Source organism: Sturnira hondurensis, unplaced genomic scaffold (assembly GCF_014824575.4).
Source record: "Sturnira hondurensis isolate 20B ecotype Veracruz unplaced genomic scaffold, ASM1482457v3 Scaffold0022215, whole genome shotgun sequence".
Taxonomy (NCBI): Eukaryota; Metazoa; Chordata; class Mammalia; order Chiroptera; family Phyllostomidae; genus Sturnira; species Sturnira hondurensis.
In genome coordinates this window covers 10221402-10238166 of record NW_028094846.1, presented here as the reverse complement: position 1 = coordinate 10238166, position 16765 = coordinate 10221402, and the positions used below count along the sequence as shown (strand labels likewise).

Sequence of the window (16765 nt, the reverse complement as noted above, 5' to 3'; positions counted from 1 at the left end):
GCTTGGCTTTCTGTTAGCACCGGGATTTTCCCACAGTGCTAAAGGAAATGAGTGCTTTCTTTTCAACTCCCTGATTTCACCCCGGCTATTTGACAGGTTTGCCCACTTGTTTTTCCCTTTGAGCTGTCCTGACTCCATTTTTGATTGCTGAATTGTTTGGAGATAGAAACTTGAATTGCACGTTGTCAGCTTTGTAGCCATTAAACAAATGTAAGAAAGATGGATTCTGGTGTTGTTACAACTTGTCAGCTTTATGTTTTAAATGTCAAACAAACAAATCTGAGAACTACAAAGTTCCCAGATCAGTACTAATAACCACAGAGTCAGGATCCCTTTGCTTTCAACTAGTTGCTGCTAGCTTCCTATTTCTGTAGTGGTGAAAGTTGACCTGGTGGTGCCTGAGTGTTTAATTTTTTTAAGCGTTCTTAGAAAATTTAAATGATGCTTTAGGTGAAATACTTTATTATCCATGATACAGTAGAATATATTTATACACTTAACAGTTCCCTAGAAAGGTTTTTCTTCACCTTACTTTAACTTAGATAGAGAAATGTTAAATTGTAGGTTTTTCTGTTTTTTTCCCCTAGTAAAATGTGGCTCTCTATCTAGAAAATGTGTTATTAAAAGGTTTTAGGGATTAATTTTTAAAGGTTAAAGTTGTGTCTTTTACCCCCAAATGAAAGTTCTTAGTGCATAGGGGGCAAAGGTTATCCCTGGCAGTAGAGACCAGAGCGAATTGGACATTTTTTGTTTGATTTTTAATGGAATATATGAAAATGTTAAATCGCTCTGCCATCTTGACATTTTATTTTTCCCTGTATCCAGTACTGTCTCCCAATGTTTGCTCACTAATTAGATATAACTGCTTTACTGGTACATTGGCCTGGAGTCTTGGGTTGGTTTTGACATCATTGTATCGTCCTTAATGTGTCTTACGGAAATGAAACTCTCACTGTCTTCTGCTGTGCAAAGGTAAAGTTAGCCACATGGGTGTCTTCAGATTGTATGTGTGATGGAGTATTTGGGAAACCATATACCTCTGTTTATTAAAAGTACTGAAAACCCATCACACAGTGTGGAAAGATTAAAGACACCTAAATTGTGGTCCTTACCCTAGGAGCTGATAGTCTAAGCAGAGCAACACTGACCTCGAAACCTAAGTAGAAATGACAGGGGGTGAATGATTACGTGCTGAAGTGAGTGCTGCGGAGGATAAGTGCCTCAGGAGCTGGGAGAAGGGTGACTCATTCGGGACGGTTATGATTGGAAACGCTCTCGGAGGTGGCATTAAGTCTTGGGTAGATTTTGAAGATGGGTGGGCGTTAGATCATTTAGGCCTGTCTCATCTGGACTTTTATCAAAGAGTTTCTAATTTTCTAATTTCCTGCCCCCAGCCTCTTGCCTCTTTCATGTGCCGTTGGCTAGACCGGATCAGTGCTCTCCAAAATATTACACAGTGTGTAAAAATGGCACAGTGTGCCATTTTTCATTGCTTAGTAGCCACATTAAAAAGTAAAAATGAAAAGGGAAAATTGATTTTACTGTCCTCTTCGATCTAATAGGTTCAAAATATTTCAACTCGTGATTGACCAGCAAAGATTAATGAGATATTTTCCTCTTTTGTGCTAAACCTTCAAAATCTGGTGTGTATTTTACACTTGCAGCTCATCTTAATTTGGATGCTAAACTGTCATCAGAAATACTTATATCTTTTTAGAGTTTATTAAATTTAGAGTTGAGAAAGAGGATTCACATACCCAAAGTGTTCCAAGCATACTTAAGAAGTCTCCAGTAACTGAATTCTGTATTAGTGTCTAGATTTAAATTAGTTGAAATTAAAATTCTAGTTCCTCAGTCACATTAGTGCATTTCAAGCAGTGGCCACATGCGGCTTCCACACTGGGCGGCACAGAGCCCAAGCAAGGACTCCTGATGCCACTGAGAGGCTGCCTGTTGCCTACAGAATAAAGCCCAGATGCTTCATGACCTCAGTGGTCCAGGCTTCCTCTTCCCTCCTCTCACTCTGCCTGCCTCCTCTCAGAGTTTCAGCCATACCGGACCCAGCACAGGGACCGTGACCACAGCAGTGGATGCCCCTTCTCCATGTGGCCCTGTTCGGCCCTTGACTTGCCCACTCGGCTTTCGAGACCCACTGCCAGCATCCGCACTGTCTCCAGGAAGCGCTTCCCTTGGCACCAGCAGCACATTATGGCACCTCTTCCTCTTTCATTATTTGACTATGAGCTCTGGGGGTTGGGACTGTTTATTTCCCTGGATTTCCAGCCCAGCACCTTGGCTGTGTAGCACGCATGGTGAATGGGTGCTGTTGGGTAGTGGGGGGCTTGCTCACGGCGGGAATGCCCACAGCTGAGGCCCTGAGATGAGCACTGTTTGTGTAGAACTCATCAAGGCAAACATCCCTGGTAGAGTGGGACATTTGGCGGTTGGGTAATAATAGCAATGCAACTATTTAAAGGATGCAACTCCCGTGTCAGGCATTGTGTGCTAATAAGTAAGACTTTTCACTTCCTAAGAGCAGTTCTGGGATGTGGGCATTGGCCACATTTTAGGGATGAAGAGCTGAGGGAGCACAGAGGGGCTAAGCTACTAGCTACACAGCTGGTAAGCTGTAGACCCGGGATTCAAATTGAAACTGCCCCATTCTCCTCATACTGTTAACACTTCACGGGACAAGGTAGAATAGCACCAAGGAGAGTCTCATTTTGAGGCCACTGGAGGTTTTTAAAGCAGAGAAATGCCATGAAATTAGGGTTTTAGGAACGTTGATTTGGTAGTAGTGTTAGAGACACTGGTGTGAAGAAAGGTGGAAAAGGAGACCAGTTCAAAAATTGGCTCAAATATGCAGTGACAAATGCCTGGGTTGGAGGCTCATTTTTGATACCTTGGAAGTCTTGTCCAGAGCACAGAGGAGAAAAGCCACAACTGGGGGGCTGGGGGATGCCTCTGAGGACAAGTGTAGCCCTAGCTGGTGCAGATGCCCACTGTGGTGCACGTGCTGTGGGGTAATTCATGCCCCACGCCGACCCCCGGCTCTGCTGGCCACCTCTGGCCGGCCTAGCCTCTCGCTCATCGCGTCAGCATAGCGGCCCTGGTCGGTTCTGTGTGTATTGTCACTGGGTGCCCTTCACCGTTCCGCTGCCACAGGCACTCCGTGTGTGTCTGTGCTCGACCCGCACTGTCACTCTGACACAGCTCTGTCCTCCACACCCCCTTGCGGGTTTTCTCCTCTTTTTTTCTCCTTCCCCTGCCTGTAAACGCCTGACCGGCCCATCCTCCCTGTGGCCCTCATCACTCCTGATTCCGCCCTCTCCTTCAGTGCTGTGTCCACTTGGTCATCGGGTCCTACTGGTGCCATCACCAGGCTATCTCAGCACTCTGCTTCTGGGTCCTCTACCCCGGCTCATGTCTGCGTCCTCTCCTACCACCATCTCATTTCCAGGATCTCAGCTCTGGGCCAGTGTCGCAGTGATGGCAGACGTGAGCAGACGTGTGAGGTGCTGTGTGTCACGCTGTGTTATCCCCTCAGCAGCTCTTGTCTGTAAATAGAACCTTTTCAACTCTGAGCCCTTTAAAGGCAAGCACAGTCCACCCTGTGCACAGTGCTGAGAAGACAGTTTATTGGTACGGTCACTGTGAGAAAGATTAATTCTAGTTCGCGGGGGAAGTTTGGTCCAGTGCAGTTGAATGTAAGTCGAGTTTCACTTCCTACTTTTTAAAAATCAGAATCAGATATTTCACTGTAAAAACAACTTTGCAAACATTGGTTATAAATGTATTGGCTCCTGAAATTGTAGTCTCGTTTGGAGAACACTATGCAGAGTGCAGGCAGAGTAGGGGAAAGACAATATGCATTGTGTGCAAGATTTTGGAATACAGCTGAGATGCCGTGGAGTTGGAAAAAAGGAAAGACCCGAGTGGGAATGTTGGTCAAGGACACTTCAGTGACGCAAGTAGGGTCCAATCTGGGCCTTAAAGGAAATGTCTGCTTTTCATTTGCAGAGGTGTGAGGACTCCCGGGGCTGGGGAAGTACACACACAAGTCTGGAGCCAGGAATGAGCAAAGGGAGGGAGGGAAGATGGCCTGCCAACTCAAACTGAATTTGTTTTAGTGAGAAATCAGGTTGGATATTAAAGTTGGCCAGTTCAGGGACGAGGAGGCACGGAAGACCCTGCTGAGGAGTTTAAATTTAATCTGTTTCCTACCATGAATTCTTAATCGGGAGGCAGTGTTCACTAGCAGTCGCTTTTCCCTTGCCTGTGGTCGGGCAACTTGTCAGGGCTCAAACCCAGGTCCTCTGAGTCCACAAAGAAAATCCATCTGTTGGGGGCCTGGCAATGAGGGAATGGAACTGGTCTCAGTGGTGAGCGGTGCCCTGTACTCAGAGTCAGAAGAGCTGGAGGCAAGCAGCCAAGATGGCTGAGGCCCAGTTCCCTTACCTGCTCAGTGAGTGCAAGACAAATAGTTATCTTGGAAGTTCCTTGCGGCTCGAAAACCCAGTGATTGGGCTAAAATAGAGGTTGTGCAAGGTGAGAAGAGGAAGAGTCAAAGATGACGCCTGTCTGGACAAGTTTTGAGTCTTGGAAAATAGTGGCACTGTGTACTAAAATGGGGAAGTTAGAGGAGGAAGCAGATTTTTAACCTGCTTTATCTTTTTCTTTGAATACTTGCCTTTTTTGTAGGGAGGACATTGTTTGTTTGGTTTGAGGCAAATGGAATGATCCTGTAGGCAGCTAAAAATGTCAGTGTTAATCCTGGGTGGGTGGTTAGGGGTGGAAATGCACTTGGGGAGTCGTCAGCTGAGCCTGTGGGTGTGGACGAGCATCTACCTAGACACTGTAAACACGCTGCTGAGGGAGGAGCACGGGGACCGGGTGGAGGAAGAGCAGGCAGAAAATCGGTAGAAGCTGGAAGAGCACAGTGTCACACACCAAAGGAAGTGAGAGTTTCCAGAAAACAGGTATGAAGGCTGTAGTGTCAGCTACACGGAAAACGAGGATGCAGTCAAGTCACTCTTGACTCTGACCTGCGGTCGCTGGTGATGGTAGCGCCATCTATCCTGGGGCAGTTGTGGAAGCGGCAGCAGGTTGATGTCAAAAGTGTATGNTAAACACGCTGCTGAGGGAGGAGCACGGGGACCGGGTGGAGGAAGAGCAGGCAGAAAATCGGTAGAAGCTGGAAGAGCACAGTGTCACACACCAAAGGAAGTGAGAGTTTCCAGAAAACAGGTATGAAGGCTGTAGTGTCAGCTACACGGAAAACGAGGATGCAGTCAAGTCACTCTTGACTCTGACCTGCGGTCGCTGGTGACGGGAGCGCCATCCATCCTGGGGCAGTTGTGGAAGCGGCAGCAGGTTGATGTCAGAAGTGTATGAACCAGTAGGTAACTCAGTAAAGAAAGCTTTTTTTTTTCCTAAATAGGCCAGAGTAATTGCAAAAGTACTGTTTACCCACCTAGGGGTGGGATTTGGGGGTCACTGGGTAGGTGTACGCCTAATTTTGAGAAACAGCTGAACTGTTTTCCAAAGTGACTGCACCATTTTGCATGTCCACCAGTAATGCACGCAAGTCCCAGGGTCTCTGCCGCCAGGTCAGCACTCGGTATTGTCGGGTGGGCATTTGCTTTCCTCCTTAGGCTGTGCCACAGTAAGTATGTACTGGTATCTCCTGGTGGGTTGAGTTTGCGCTTTCCTGGTGGCTAATGATGCGGAGCATCTTTTCATGTGCTTAGTTCTCATCTCTGTCTTCTGGGGTGAAGTGACTGCTCAGATGTTTTGCCCTTTTTAAAACTGAATTTGTTTTCTTGTTGAGTTTTGAGAGTTTTAAAAGTATATTCTAGATATGTCATTAGTCAGATGTATGATTTGCAGAGGATTTCTCCCTGCCTTCATACAGTGTTGTGTTGTGTGTGACATGATGAGAGTACATATAAAGCACTTTTGCTCTCTCGTGAAATAAGGTGGCTGTGTCCAGGAAAAGCGGAAATACCTAGTTTTTCCCCACACGGAATCTCATTTTCACTTGAAAGAATGACTGACAAAATGATTATTCAGACTTGCCTATGTTCTCAAATCTCAGAATTGTCTAACAAATACTTGAGATACTTTCTTTATAATGAATGAGGCAAACTTGTCACTTCATGGAAGACACCTGACAGTATTTTTGCTGATGGCAAAATTAGAGCCCTCCTCCCTTAGAATCGAATGTGGTAAGCTTACATCAACTGCTATCATCTTACAAACTTTTGATACTTAAGTGTTTTTGGTGAGATTGGGGGGGATATGATGATTTTGGATGTGGTGTGATGGACTGAGCCAGCGTTTGAAAGATCTGTGACACTCGGAAAAGTAGTACTTTCCACATGACCAGTCCACGGTGTTATAAAATCCCACATGGATAAAAGATCTGCTCAACATACAAGACAGGGCAGTAGGTTGTTGTGTATGATAGTTCAAAAAGTCATTGACAAAGTTTCAGGTTCTGCATTGCAGCCTTTGAGAGACTGCCATCTGTCATGTTTTGGCCCAGAGCTATCTGCAAAAACTATGAAGATAGCCCTCCCGCTCCCAACTATAGAACTCTAGGAGGCTGGATTTTCATCATACACTCAACCAAAATGTCTATCAACAGACTGAATATAAAAGCAGACCTGAGAATCCAACTGCCTTTTGTTAAACCAGATATTAAAGAGATTTGAAAAAATGAAAAAATTAAACACTGCCATTCTTCTAAATTTTTAAAAGTTAGTCTTTACAAAAGGATGTTAACATGTAAGTTCATTGTCATTTGTAATGAATAATTATTTTTAAATATGTTTGAATTTCTATATCAATTTAAGTTCTTTGGAGTTTTCAATAATTTTGAAGAGTGCAAAGCAGTCCTCAGACCAGAAAAAAGAAAGAGAAAAAAAGAGTGTGGATTGCTCCTTAGGAAAACCTGACCCCAGCTTCGTAGCTGTGGACTGGCGGCGGAGAAAGTGGCATTCCCTAGCCCGGGCTTCTTAGATTTGAGGTTCCTGGTTCTCAAAAAGGAATTCATGTTTACTTTACAGAATCGATACATTTTATATTCTTTAAAATGAGACACTGTTATAGATCCCTCTTTAACTGCCTTCCATTATCCTACGTGATGCTCCACGCTTACAAATAAACCGAGTGTCGTGTACAATGGGAATCATATGTGTACCTCTTTGTCCACCACATCAGCCAGAAACCTCAGTGAAGAGTAAGGCAGTGGATTTACATCTCGCTGCCTTAGCCCTTCCCCTCTGTCGCAGATAGTTTCTCATTGCAATGAAGTAAAGACTGACACGAGAGGAACGAGGAGGGGACTTGCCCAGGATGTAAACTGGACATGAACGTACCTTATAGATGCACTGCAGACCGTGGAGCTCAGTGATTTATTCAGCCGTGGCCCTGTGGTCCCGTGGCCCCGTGGCCATGTGCAATCTGCACTTTAACACTCAGCCTTTTCCCTCTCATCAGTATTCCAGACGAAATATTGTCAGACACTTTGCTTCATTTTTGTTCGTGCTTTCTCTTCTGGTACTTGAAATGTCAGCAGGAAAAGGATGCATGCAAATTCTGGTTTAAAGTGCCAGACAGCAAACACCCTGACTGAATACACAGGAGAACTGGTTAGGAAATCACAGAAGAACCAAAACAGACCCCTTAGTTTGGGGGCAGTAAAGTCATTTTCTCTGTACACAAGAGACCATGCAATTATAAAATGACTCTGTTTCTTGGCTTCTATATATGGTAGTGTTAGATGATAACATTTAAATGGTGGATATTGACCCATTTTGGGGGAAGGAGACTTTTGAAAACATTGTGACAATATCTGGTCTAAAAGAATACTAGACCATAGCACTTATGGCCTAGTCCCCCTCCAACCAAGCACACACCAGTCTGCTCAACAGCCTTGCTTAGCCCAAGAAAGTGGATGTGGTTAAAGTTGATAATGTCGGGAAATCATCTCATGAGATTTTGGTTTTTAAGTGTCCCAAATAAAAATACCTCTAAAAGATTAGCTGAGTAAGAGTAACCCCTCCTCCACCCTTTTACCTCCCCCACACTCCCTCCAGGAAAAGAGAAGCGGTACTGGACTTTTCCGTCTGATGCAAATCACTGTCCCACCCAGTGGCAGCGAGCGTGTGGGAATGTTAATGGCCCTTTAGTTAATTCGTGGGGTTGCTTCTACTACTGCTTTTAGCACAGTCTGTTTGGGGCATAATTAAAGTTTTGTCCTTCTCAGACACACTTGATTACTTTATCTGCTTAAATAATGGCTATTTGATTCTGGACCTCAGCTGAGAACATAATACTTACACTGTTACTTTAAAGTTTTGAACTTTGATATTTGCCAGTGAAGAGCCTTCTGTAAAGACTTTTGTACACTTTTCGGAATGGTGGCTGTTGCTGAGGGCTGTGTGTGACCGTAAATGTTCACTTAAGCCATGCGCAAGCTGGTTCCTGGAGCATGCGATCTGTGACCCCTCCCCTTCCCCCACCTTGATTACAGAGAGGTGCAGAAGGCTGTCAACACTGCCCAGGGGCTGTTTCAGAGATGGACAGAGCTCCTCCAGGACCCCTCCACGGCCACCAGGGAGGAAATCGACTGGACCACCAACGAGCTGAGAAACAACCTCCGGAGCATCGAGTGGGACCTGGAGGACCTCGATGAAACCATCAATATCCTTGTTGGTGCTGGGGCAAGAGGCAAAGGAGCAAGTATCCAGCGAGCGGTTTCAAGCACATAGATTAGGCATTTCCTTTCATAATTTATCGATGTTGTTCTTATTTGGGCCATGACACACTTAGTGTAATTGCCCAGGAACTAAGGTAGAGTGGCCAAAGTCTTATACGGTGTGTGGCAGGCAAATCCTGCGACACAGGGCAGTGAGCACAGTGGTTATGCACTTGGACCCTGCAGTCAGAGCGGGTGTTCAGGTGCCCTGTGCCTCCGTGTCCATTCCAGGAGAAAGTCGGGATAACAACAGTACCTGGTTCCTAAGGTTGTTGCAAGTTTAACAAGTGAAGGTCTGGAATGGTGCCCAGCCCAGTGAGTTTCTGTTCAAGTGTTAGTAGTCGGTGCTACATACAGGTACGTGCGTATATATGAGTGTTGCATTAGAGATGTTGGTAATTGGAGACCAAAAGACAATCCTTTTGTAGACTGGCTTTTCCCTGTTCAAGAAGTGATGTGACTGCACCAGCGTCCATTGTTGAGGCCCCCTTTTTCAGGAAGCAGCACTTAGTAAAAGCATGCCTACTGTTTCATGCCAAGTCATGCTGTCGATGTGAACTGAGTCCGCTGACCTGGCTGACGGACCAGAGGACTATAAAAGCTGAAACGGCGTGGCCTTTTCCACTGGAAACATCCCATTTAATCAAAGCTTTAGACTGAAGACATGCCAGTTGTATGGTCTGATGTTCTGTTTTGTTTCTTTTCTAAGTGAGATAAAACATCAAAGAAATCAGATTGTCAGGGTCACTCCCCAATCAGCACAGGTTCTTACACAGTTGGTGTGTGAACTGCATCATTTCTATTAATCATAATGACCCCAGCACCTTCTAAATTATTAAAAGACAAGTGTGTCTTCTAAAATGAATGGAACAAAAATGTGAGGGGGTGGGATCTAAAGCACAGTTACAGGAAGATACATTTTCCCTCAAGACAGAAGGGAAGAGAAAAAGATTGGGGGAGAGAGAAATTATCAGAGAAAGAGGACACAAGTTGCAATAAATATTCAGTTACTGAGTGTATCACGTGCTGCACATTTTGTCAGTTGCCAACATCGGATTGACAGCAAAACAGCTTACCAGCCCTTGTGGAACTTAACGGTGCGCAGTGCGGGAGGACTCGGGGGGACAGACATTCGTCAGACTGTAGCACAGACGTGTCCTGCAGACTCTGAGAGAACAGTCCAGAGAGCTGTGTGAGAGTGTCTGCCATGGGCTGGCAGGACCCGGCTGGGGTGAGGAGATGGGGGGAGCTTTGCTGAGAGGCCTCCATCTCTAGATTAAGAAGCAGGGTTAGCTTCTCCACATTAGTGGAACAGTTTGGAATGGCAAATGCAAGAGGCTTGCAAAAGCTGTCATGGGCAAGGTGATCTGGAGTCAAAAAAGAATAGACACAAAGTGCTGTCAGGCCCCTGGAAGAGCCCAGCCAGGCCCCCAGCTCCTAACCCTGCAGCTGTCCAGGCGCTGGGGCACAGGGGTCCCCCTGCGGCGGTGGGCACGGGAAGTCTGAGGTTGACTGGTGTTGAGCTGACGGTCTTTAGAAACGTCGGGCCAGACCTCACTGCTCACCCTTGAAAATTTCTGTGGTTTAAAATGATGGGGGGGGTGGTTGTTAGGCTTTTGGTGATGACATGGCTTTGCCTTGACTCTTTGACCCACGCATCGTGGAAGCAAATCCTAGAAAATTCAATCTCGATGCAACCGAGTTGAGCATAAGGAAATCCTTCATCACAAGTACTCGGCAAGTCGTTAGGGTAAGGAGTGTGACTTTATCGTCCTCTGTGTGTGGAAGTGGCTGAGCTTCTCGGAACACTTTCTTTAATTGCAAACTAATACATCCACTCTGAAACCCCCTTTTCGTGGGAATTAAATGCCAGTTTCCCACTTAGAATTTCTCTAGTTGAAAAAAAAGAAGCCTGCCTTCAGCCTCACGGCCAGGCCTGTTTCTCGGAGCAGAAGCAAGAGCCTGCTGCTGGCTCTGGGAAGCTTTACTTCGGTTGTGTCTGCTTGTCCGGGCCTCCCGCCCCCCAAACCCGTTGAGTTCTCTTTCTCCTCGTTATTTCTCATGGTGCGGTTTCTGGGCCGAAGGAAGAATCGCTGTTGTAGAAACCATCTGGTTTCTTGATGGATTGGTAACCACTTTGCATTGTGAAGAGGGACTCTTCGGGGTTTGGAAGGCGGCCTCTGCCGTCTGAGTTTCAGCTTTGGAACTCTCGCCGCCCGTGTTACTGACGCTTCCACGTGCCAGTGCTCGCCAGGCTTCCGGAGTCGTCCAGAGCAAGCGGGCACTCTCCGAGTGCAAGAACGAGGGCGAGTGAACAAATGTGTAGTCTCAGGTTATTTAGGAAATAACGTACTGTTTAGAAGCCCAAGCGAAAGGACCAGTTGAGTAAAATCTTGTGTCGTTAAGATACGTTTGTATTTTGGAAGTGTACGGCTCAGCCGTCTGATTAGCATAAGTAGATGTAAGACAACCAGCTGTCTTCAACATATGCACTAGAAAGCAGCTTCCTTGCATAAAGAAACTTGGGATCATATCAGCGCTAACATATGGCTTTGTGGGAGTCATCTTTAGGCAGGAACCTGGGTGTATGTTTGCCAAAGGCTTTATACCATGTGATTTCCTTTGGAAATTTTTTCAAATGGTAGGTTACCACCAAACTTTATTCTCTCGTTCCTTGTTTTACGCATCAGCTGCTTTTCTTTACACAGATATCTAAACTGTGTATAAATAAACACTTCAGTGGGGCAGTAACGTGTTTGGAGCCCTGGGCCTCCATCTCTGTAATGACATTTGGACTAGACAGTCCTCGTTTCTAGCCAGTTCAGAAAGCTGTTGTGATAAGGAAGCTCCATTGTTTGATGAGGTATTTTTTGGTAAGGTGAGCAACTCCCCGATTATTTATTTTATAAATCTAGTTAGCTTTTAAAATTTTTTTGTAATAGATTTTCTGAAGGACACTTCTGTAGATGTTGGCATTTAAAATGGTGCCTTGTAGTGAAGCATATTTTTTTAAGAACTTTTTTTGAAAGGTTTATTTTATTCTCATTTGAGAGAGGGGAAGGGAGAGGCAGAGGGAAGAAGAGACATTGATGTGAGAAACACTGGTTGTCTTCTCCACAAACGCCAACTAGGGATCAAACCTGCAACCCAGGCATGCACCCTGACCAGGAACCAAACCAGTCACCTCGGTTACAGGACAGACAGTGCTCCAACCGAGCCACACCGGCCAGGGCGAAGCATATATTTCTCGACCTTATTCATTAGAGTTATTCTTTCTGCTAGGTTGTACTTGTAAATTTTGCAAATTGAAATTCAGAGGTTAATATATTGAATGTTAAGTTAGTTGGTACAGTTGGAAGGAGAACCCGAAGTTTGTTTCTAGTATCGGAAGCATTGTGTAAAGCGCAGTCTTCGGAAGGAGTATTCTAAGTCGCATGCACGCGCCATAATGTTGCAGCTTTTGGAGCTGAGACCTAAGCCAGCCTTGGCATATGTGACCCCACTGAACACGCTCGGGCTTCCGCTGTTCTCGTTTTGATGCGGATGAAGCCTAGTGAGGTCCTGTAGAAGAGGAGGAAGCCGCGTGGTTGTTACTCAGACCCCCACCCCCACCCCAGGAGCAACTGCAAACGCTGCTGTGGTCACTTGCCTCGGGTCTTGGGAGGAGTTTCTAAAAGCCGAATAGCTCACCATTTGCATCCGTAAAGCAATCTACTGGCCAAAAGAAAATTATAAAGTATTTTGCCAGCCTTTAAGAACAATTAAATCACAATAATTTTGTATTCAGATCAAATCATTTTAAAGTATATTGGATTGCGGTTATTACAGATGGCAACAAATTGGCTCCTATTTAACAAAGTGGTTTTTTCTTCTCTGTATGTAATGGGCCCATTCATTTTTCTTTCCATACAAAATTATTTCTGATGCCACTCTGGAAATTCTCTCTGGTATTAGAAATGCTCTATACCTCACATGAATCCAACTCAAATAAAATAAGTGACCTGCTCGTTGCATGACTATTTGAGAGCTTTTGAGGTGCTTAGTGGTAATTACCCTAAGACGCATGGCTTTTCACGTGTATTACACTTGAAGACGCTGGCCCTGAACACGGGCGTTTGTGCCTGAGCCCCCAGGTTGCCATTTTCTGACCATGTGGCCTTGAGAAAGTTCCTTGAGCCGTTCTGGAGCTCAGTCTCCTCAACTGTAAACGAGAGAGAGCGGCAGCTTCCCAGGTGCTTCATGAAAATTCAGTGATGATGTGCCTGAGTGTTTAATGGTGCTCCTGGTGTACTCCTTTCCTCTTCTCTCCTAATTAAACTCAGTACTCGTGCCCTACCAGTGTGGCATTGGTTGGGTGTTATCCCGCAAAGCAAAGGATCACCAGTTTGATTCCCAGTCAGGGCACATGCCTGGGTTGAGGGTTTGGTCCTGGTCGAGGCATGAACGAGAGGCAAGCTATCGGTATTTCTCTCTCACATCGATGTTTCTCTCTCTCTCTCTCTCTCTCTCCCCTTCTCTCCTTCCCTTCTTCTCTCTCTCAAAATAAATTTAAAAAATCTTCTAAGAAATTATAAATTTAGTACTCAGGTTACCTCTTTGGTAAAAGGACATTGTTCTCTTTAGTTCCTTTTCTTTTGAAACTAAAAAAAGTCAAAGAATGCTTTTTGTTTTAAAAAATGAACAAATTACGTGTATTTTGCTAATGCACAAAATGTTGACCATGACTTTGTCTCATCTAAGGATATTCGTTTGCTCTTGGTCTTCTCCTTACCTCATTAGGACATGAAGGACCAGATGTCAGCTTCATCTGTGCAGGCATTGGCTGAAAGGAGAAACAGACAGGTGAGCAAGCATCTGAATCTACGGTATCAAATCAAAGAAAACACACGGTCAAATAGTGGAATTTTCAAATGCTGACATCTGGGTAATGTGTGATCGAGCAGAAGCCCTGTGCATGCTGAGCCTGGGGGGAGGCCAGCAGGTTTGGTGAGAGGCCAGCCACCCGCCCGCCCCAGCTCCAGTCGGCTGGCCCTGGCCGGCCCTCCCTCCATCCCTCCACCCCTCCCACCCTCCTCCTCTCCTCTGGGTTTCACAGGGGGCCTGTGCTTACTCGTCTAGTTCTTACCACACAGCCATTTATTCCGCACCTGCTGGGCCCGTTCTGTGTGCCAGGTTTTGCTAAGGGCTGTAATTGCTTCGTTACTTGTCTTTTTCTCTGCTGGACTCCAGGCCCCTTGATGGTAAGGACGGATTGTGTCTTGTTTTGGGGGGTTTTGGTGGTGGTGGCATTGTTGTTGATTTCTAGCTGTTATTACCTGGCCTACCCGATAGAACTCACTAGATATATCATGGTTGAAACTTTATCAAATTCAAAATAAAATGAAAGACATTTGAGGAATCTTAAATGTGTATGAATTTAATGTGTTAAATTTTTCATTTTATCTGTTTTTGAGGTGAGGTCCAGTTTTTATTAGTTATCACAAATAAATTAGGAAACCTAGTAAATTTCAGAAACCAAAGCACAGATGGTGGCACATCTAAAAAAAGCAACAAGAGGGCAGTTCTTGGGTTTTAGGCATATTTTTTAAATTAGACACTTTGAAAACTGACAGAAATTCCTTTCCAACAGATAAAAAATACAGTCCTTTTTAAACAATATACAACAGTCCCCTAAAATACAGACTTGATTTAAATTTTATTCAGACTACGTCAAGTTTCCAGTAGTCCATTTCGTGGACTCTTTAAGAAGTCAGCTCAGCATCTTTAACTAACTAGGAGTCGGTTTATGATGCAAATCCCTGCCTTGTACCTGTGGGCGTGTGTAGACCCACTAGTTTGAAAGCAACATCAAAGCGCAGCGAGGAAGTGGGGCTCTCTGAGTGCCGCCTGGCTCGGCCTCCCTGGTTCCTGTCGCTGCTTTTCGTTTTTCAAGTCACTGTTGGTTTTTCCTTCCTGTCTGCCTGCCTTGTGACAGTGACGTAGCAAGACCTGTCTGTGTCTCCTAGTCTCCAGATAGTGTAACTGATGAACATATGAAATGTGCATCTCCAGCCCCTAGAGTCGCTGAAGCAGAGCCAGCAGATGTTTCAAATCTTGACCCAAGTCCAGCTTGCGGCACAGCCATCCGCAGATCCCTTGGTCACCTTTGTACCCGAGTCGGTCGCTACCCAGCCTCCTAATTAGACATATGCCCTGCTCTGCTGGAAGCTCCCCGACATCCCAGTCCTCCCATAACTGCCTCAGAATTAGCCCTGTGTCCTGAGGCCCCAAGCCTAGGCCCTGAGCGGGGCTGTTTGACCGAACTCACCCGTGAAAGTCCAATGAGGAGGTCAGTCTTGTTGTTCAGGGGCTTTGAGTGCTTTTCAGACGGAGAACCAAGCAATCAGGCTTTTAACAGTTCCAGAGATACAAAGCAGCTGGAAGAAAAAAGGACCTGAGTCCCCAGCGGGTTCTGGCTCTTTGTGCAGGGCTGGTGCGAGAGGTCACTGACCAACTAGTCCGAAAGGCTCGCAGGGGTCCAGTCACCAGCTGCCTCCACTGAGCACTCCCCTTTGTGGCTGGCCTCTGCACGCACGGAAGACACTCCCAGATTCATCCTTTTCTGACTACAGACTTCCTCAAATTCCTACCGGGAAGCTGATGCTGGCATCTGGGGGCCCTGGTGGCGATACGGAGTTCAGGGCAGGCACTCGCCCAGGTTCCTGGAGTCAGTTAGGCACCCACCATGGCCGTGCCTGGTGAAGTTGCCCCCAGTTCCCCGTCTGTGAAGCCTGTAGCCTTTAGGTCAGCTGGCAGGCGCTGGGACTTATTCATGGGTCAAACTGAACACACGTGGATGGCTCCTTGGCTCTTGTGCCTTCTGTGTGTGAGACTGTGACTTGGCTCCTTGTCATTCTAAGAACCACCTCGTCCCTTTCAAAACCCCAAACCCTCTTGGGTCATAGGACTCCAGATCTCTGGAGTCACTTAGACCAGAACCTGGGGGTCTCTGGTGAACTTCTGAGGGTGCTGGGCAGAGCTGGCCTGGAGACTAAGTGCTTTTAGACCTGAAAGCTGTGAACAGGTTGACATTTGTTTGCATTTTAATGGGACAGAGCCCATTTGTGAGTCCCACTGGGCGAGCCCGGGGACCGAGAGCCTTTCCTGGCATTCCTTAAATCAGGCTCGCAGGAACCAACCTACACCACCACATAAAGGCAGCCTGGGGAAGCAGATGGTGAGCAGTGTGAGGACTCTCACTGTGATGGAGCACGTGTTCAGAGACCATAACCGTCCGTCTCCCCTTCCCCCTCGGGCCACTGCCCCGCCCCTGCAGGCACTGCTGGGAGACAGTGGCGGCCAGAACTGGAGCACCGGAGTGCCGGACAAGTATGGGCGCCTGGACCGCGAGCTCCAACTAGCCAACTCCCATTTCATCGAGGAGCAGCAGGCTCAGCAGCAGGTACTGGAAACCACCCACTGAGGACAGATGTGGAGGCAGGCACTCCCCTGGTTCTGCCAGCCACCAGGCTTTGCTAATGACAGGCAGGCTGGCCCAGAGCTTGCCCGGCGGCCACCTCTGCCCACCTGTGTGATGATGGCACATACAAAGGGTTTCCAAAACCTCTGGACACGCGTGACTGTTTCTGCAGAGCCCCGAAGCGAGCCATGCCCCCCAAAACAGACAAGGCCCTGACTTAAAAACAAACAAAAGAACCCCTCTTCCCCAGCCTCCACTCATTTACTCAGTTTTTTGTTCATTTTTTAAAAGGCACACTTTCAGAAAAATTGAGTCCTGGTTTTTTTCATTGAAAAGTATTGCTGCTTTCGTTACACATGGAAATGGTTGCTGTGGTGAAGGAGAAGGGTAGAAGGGAGGTCAGTTGTGTGTGTGTTGTTGCTTTTGATGTGTAGTCTTAGTGAAAAAAGGAAGCTGATAATAATATACCTGAGGACTTGAAGATTATCTACCAATTGAAGCTATTTGGTTCTTAAATCATTGTATTTTAGGTACTTTATATT

The 16765-nt window shown here is 46.2% G+C and overlaps 1 protein-coding gene across 2 annotated transcripts in view; it reads left to right on the top strand.

Moving 5' to 3' along the window:
• Window positions 1–16765, top strand: part of STX6 (syntaxin 6) — a 33214-nt gene that overhangs the window by 936 nt on the left and 15513 nt on the right. For both annotated transcript variants that reach the window (XR_005064874.1, XM_037035359.1), the window contains exons 2-5: window positions 8540–8709; window positions 10420–10514; window positions 13544–13606; window positions 16080–16205. Coding sequence is in view for 1 of the 2 variants with exons in the window: in XM_037035359.1 (XP_036891254.1) it covers window positions 8540–8709; window positions 10420–10514; window positions 13544–13606; window positions 16080–16205 (454 nt within the window). In the remaining variant the exon portion in view is untranslated. The remainder of the gene's footprint in view (window positions 1–8539; window positions 8710–10419; window positions 10515–13543; window positions 13607–16079; window positions 16206–16765) is intronic.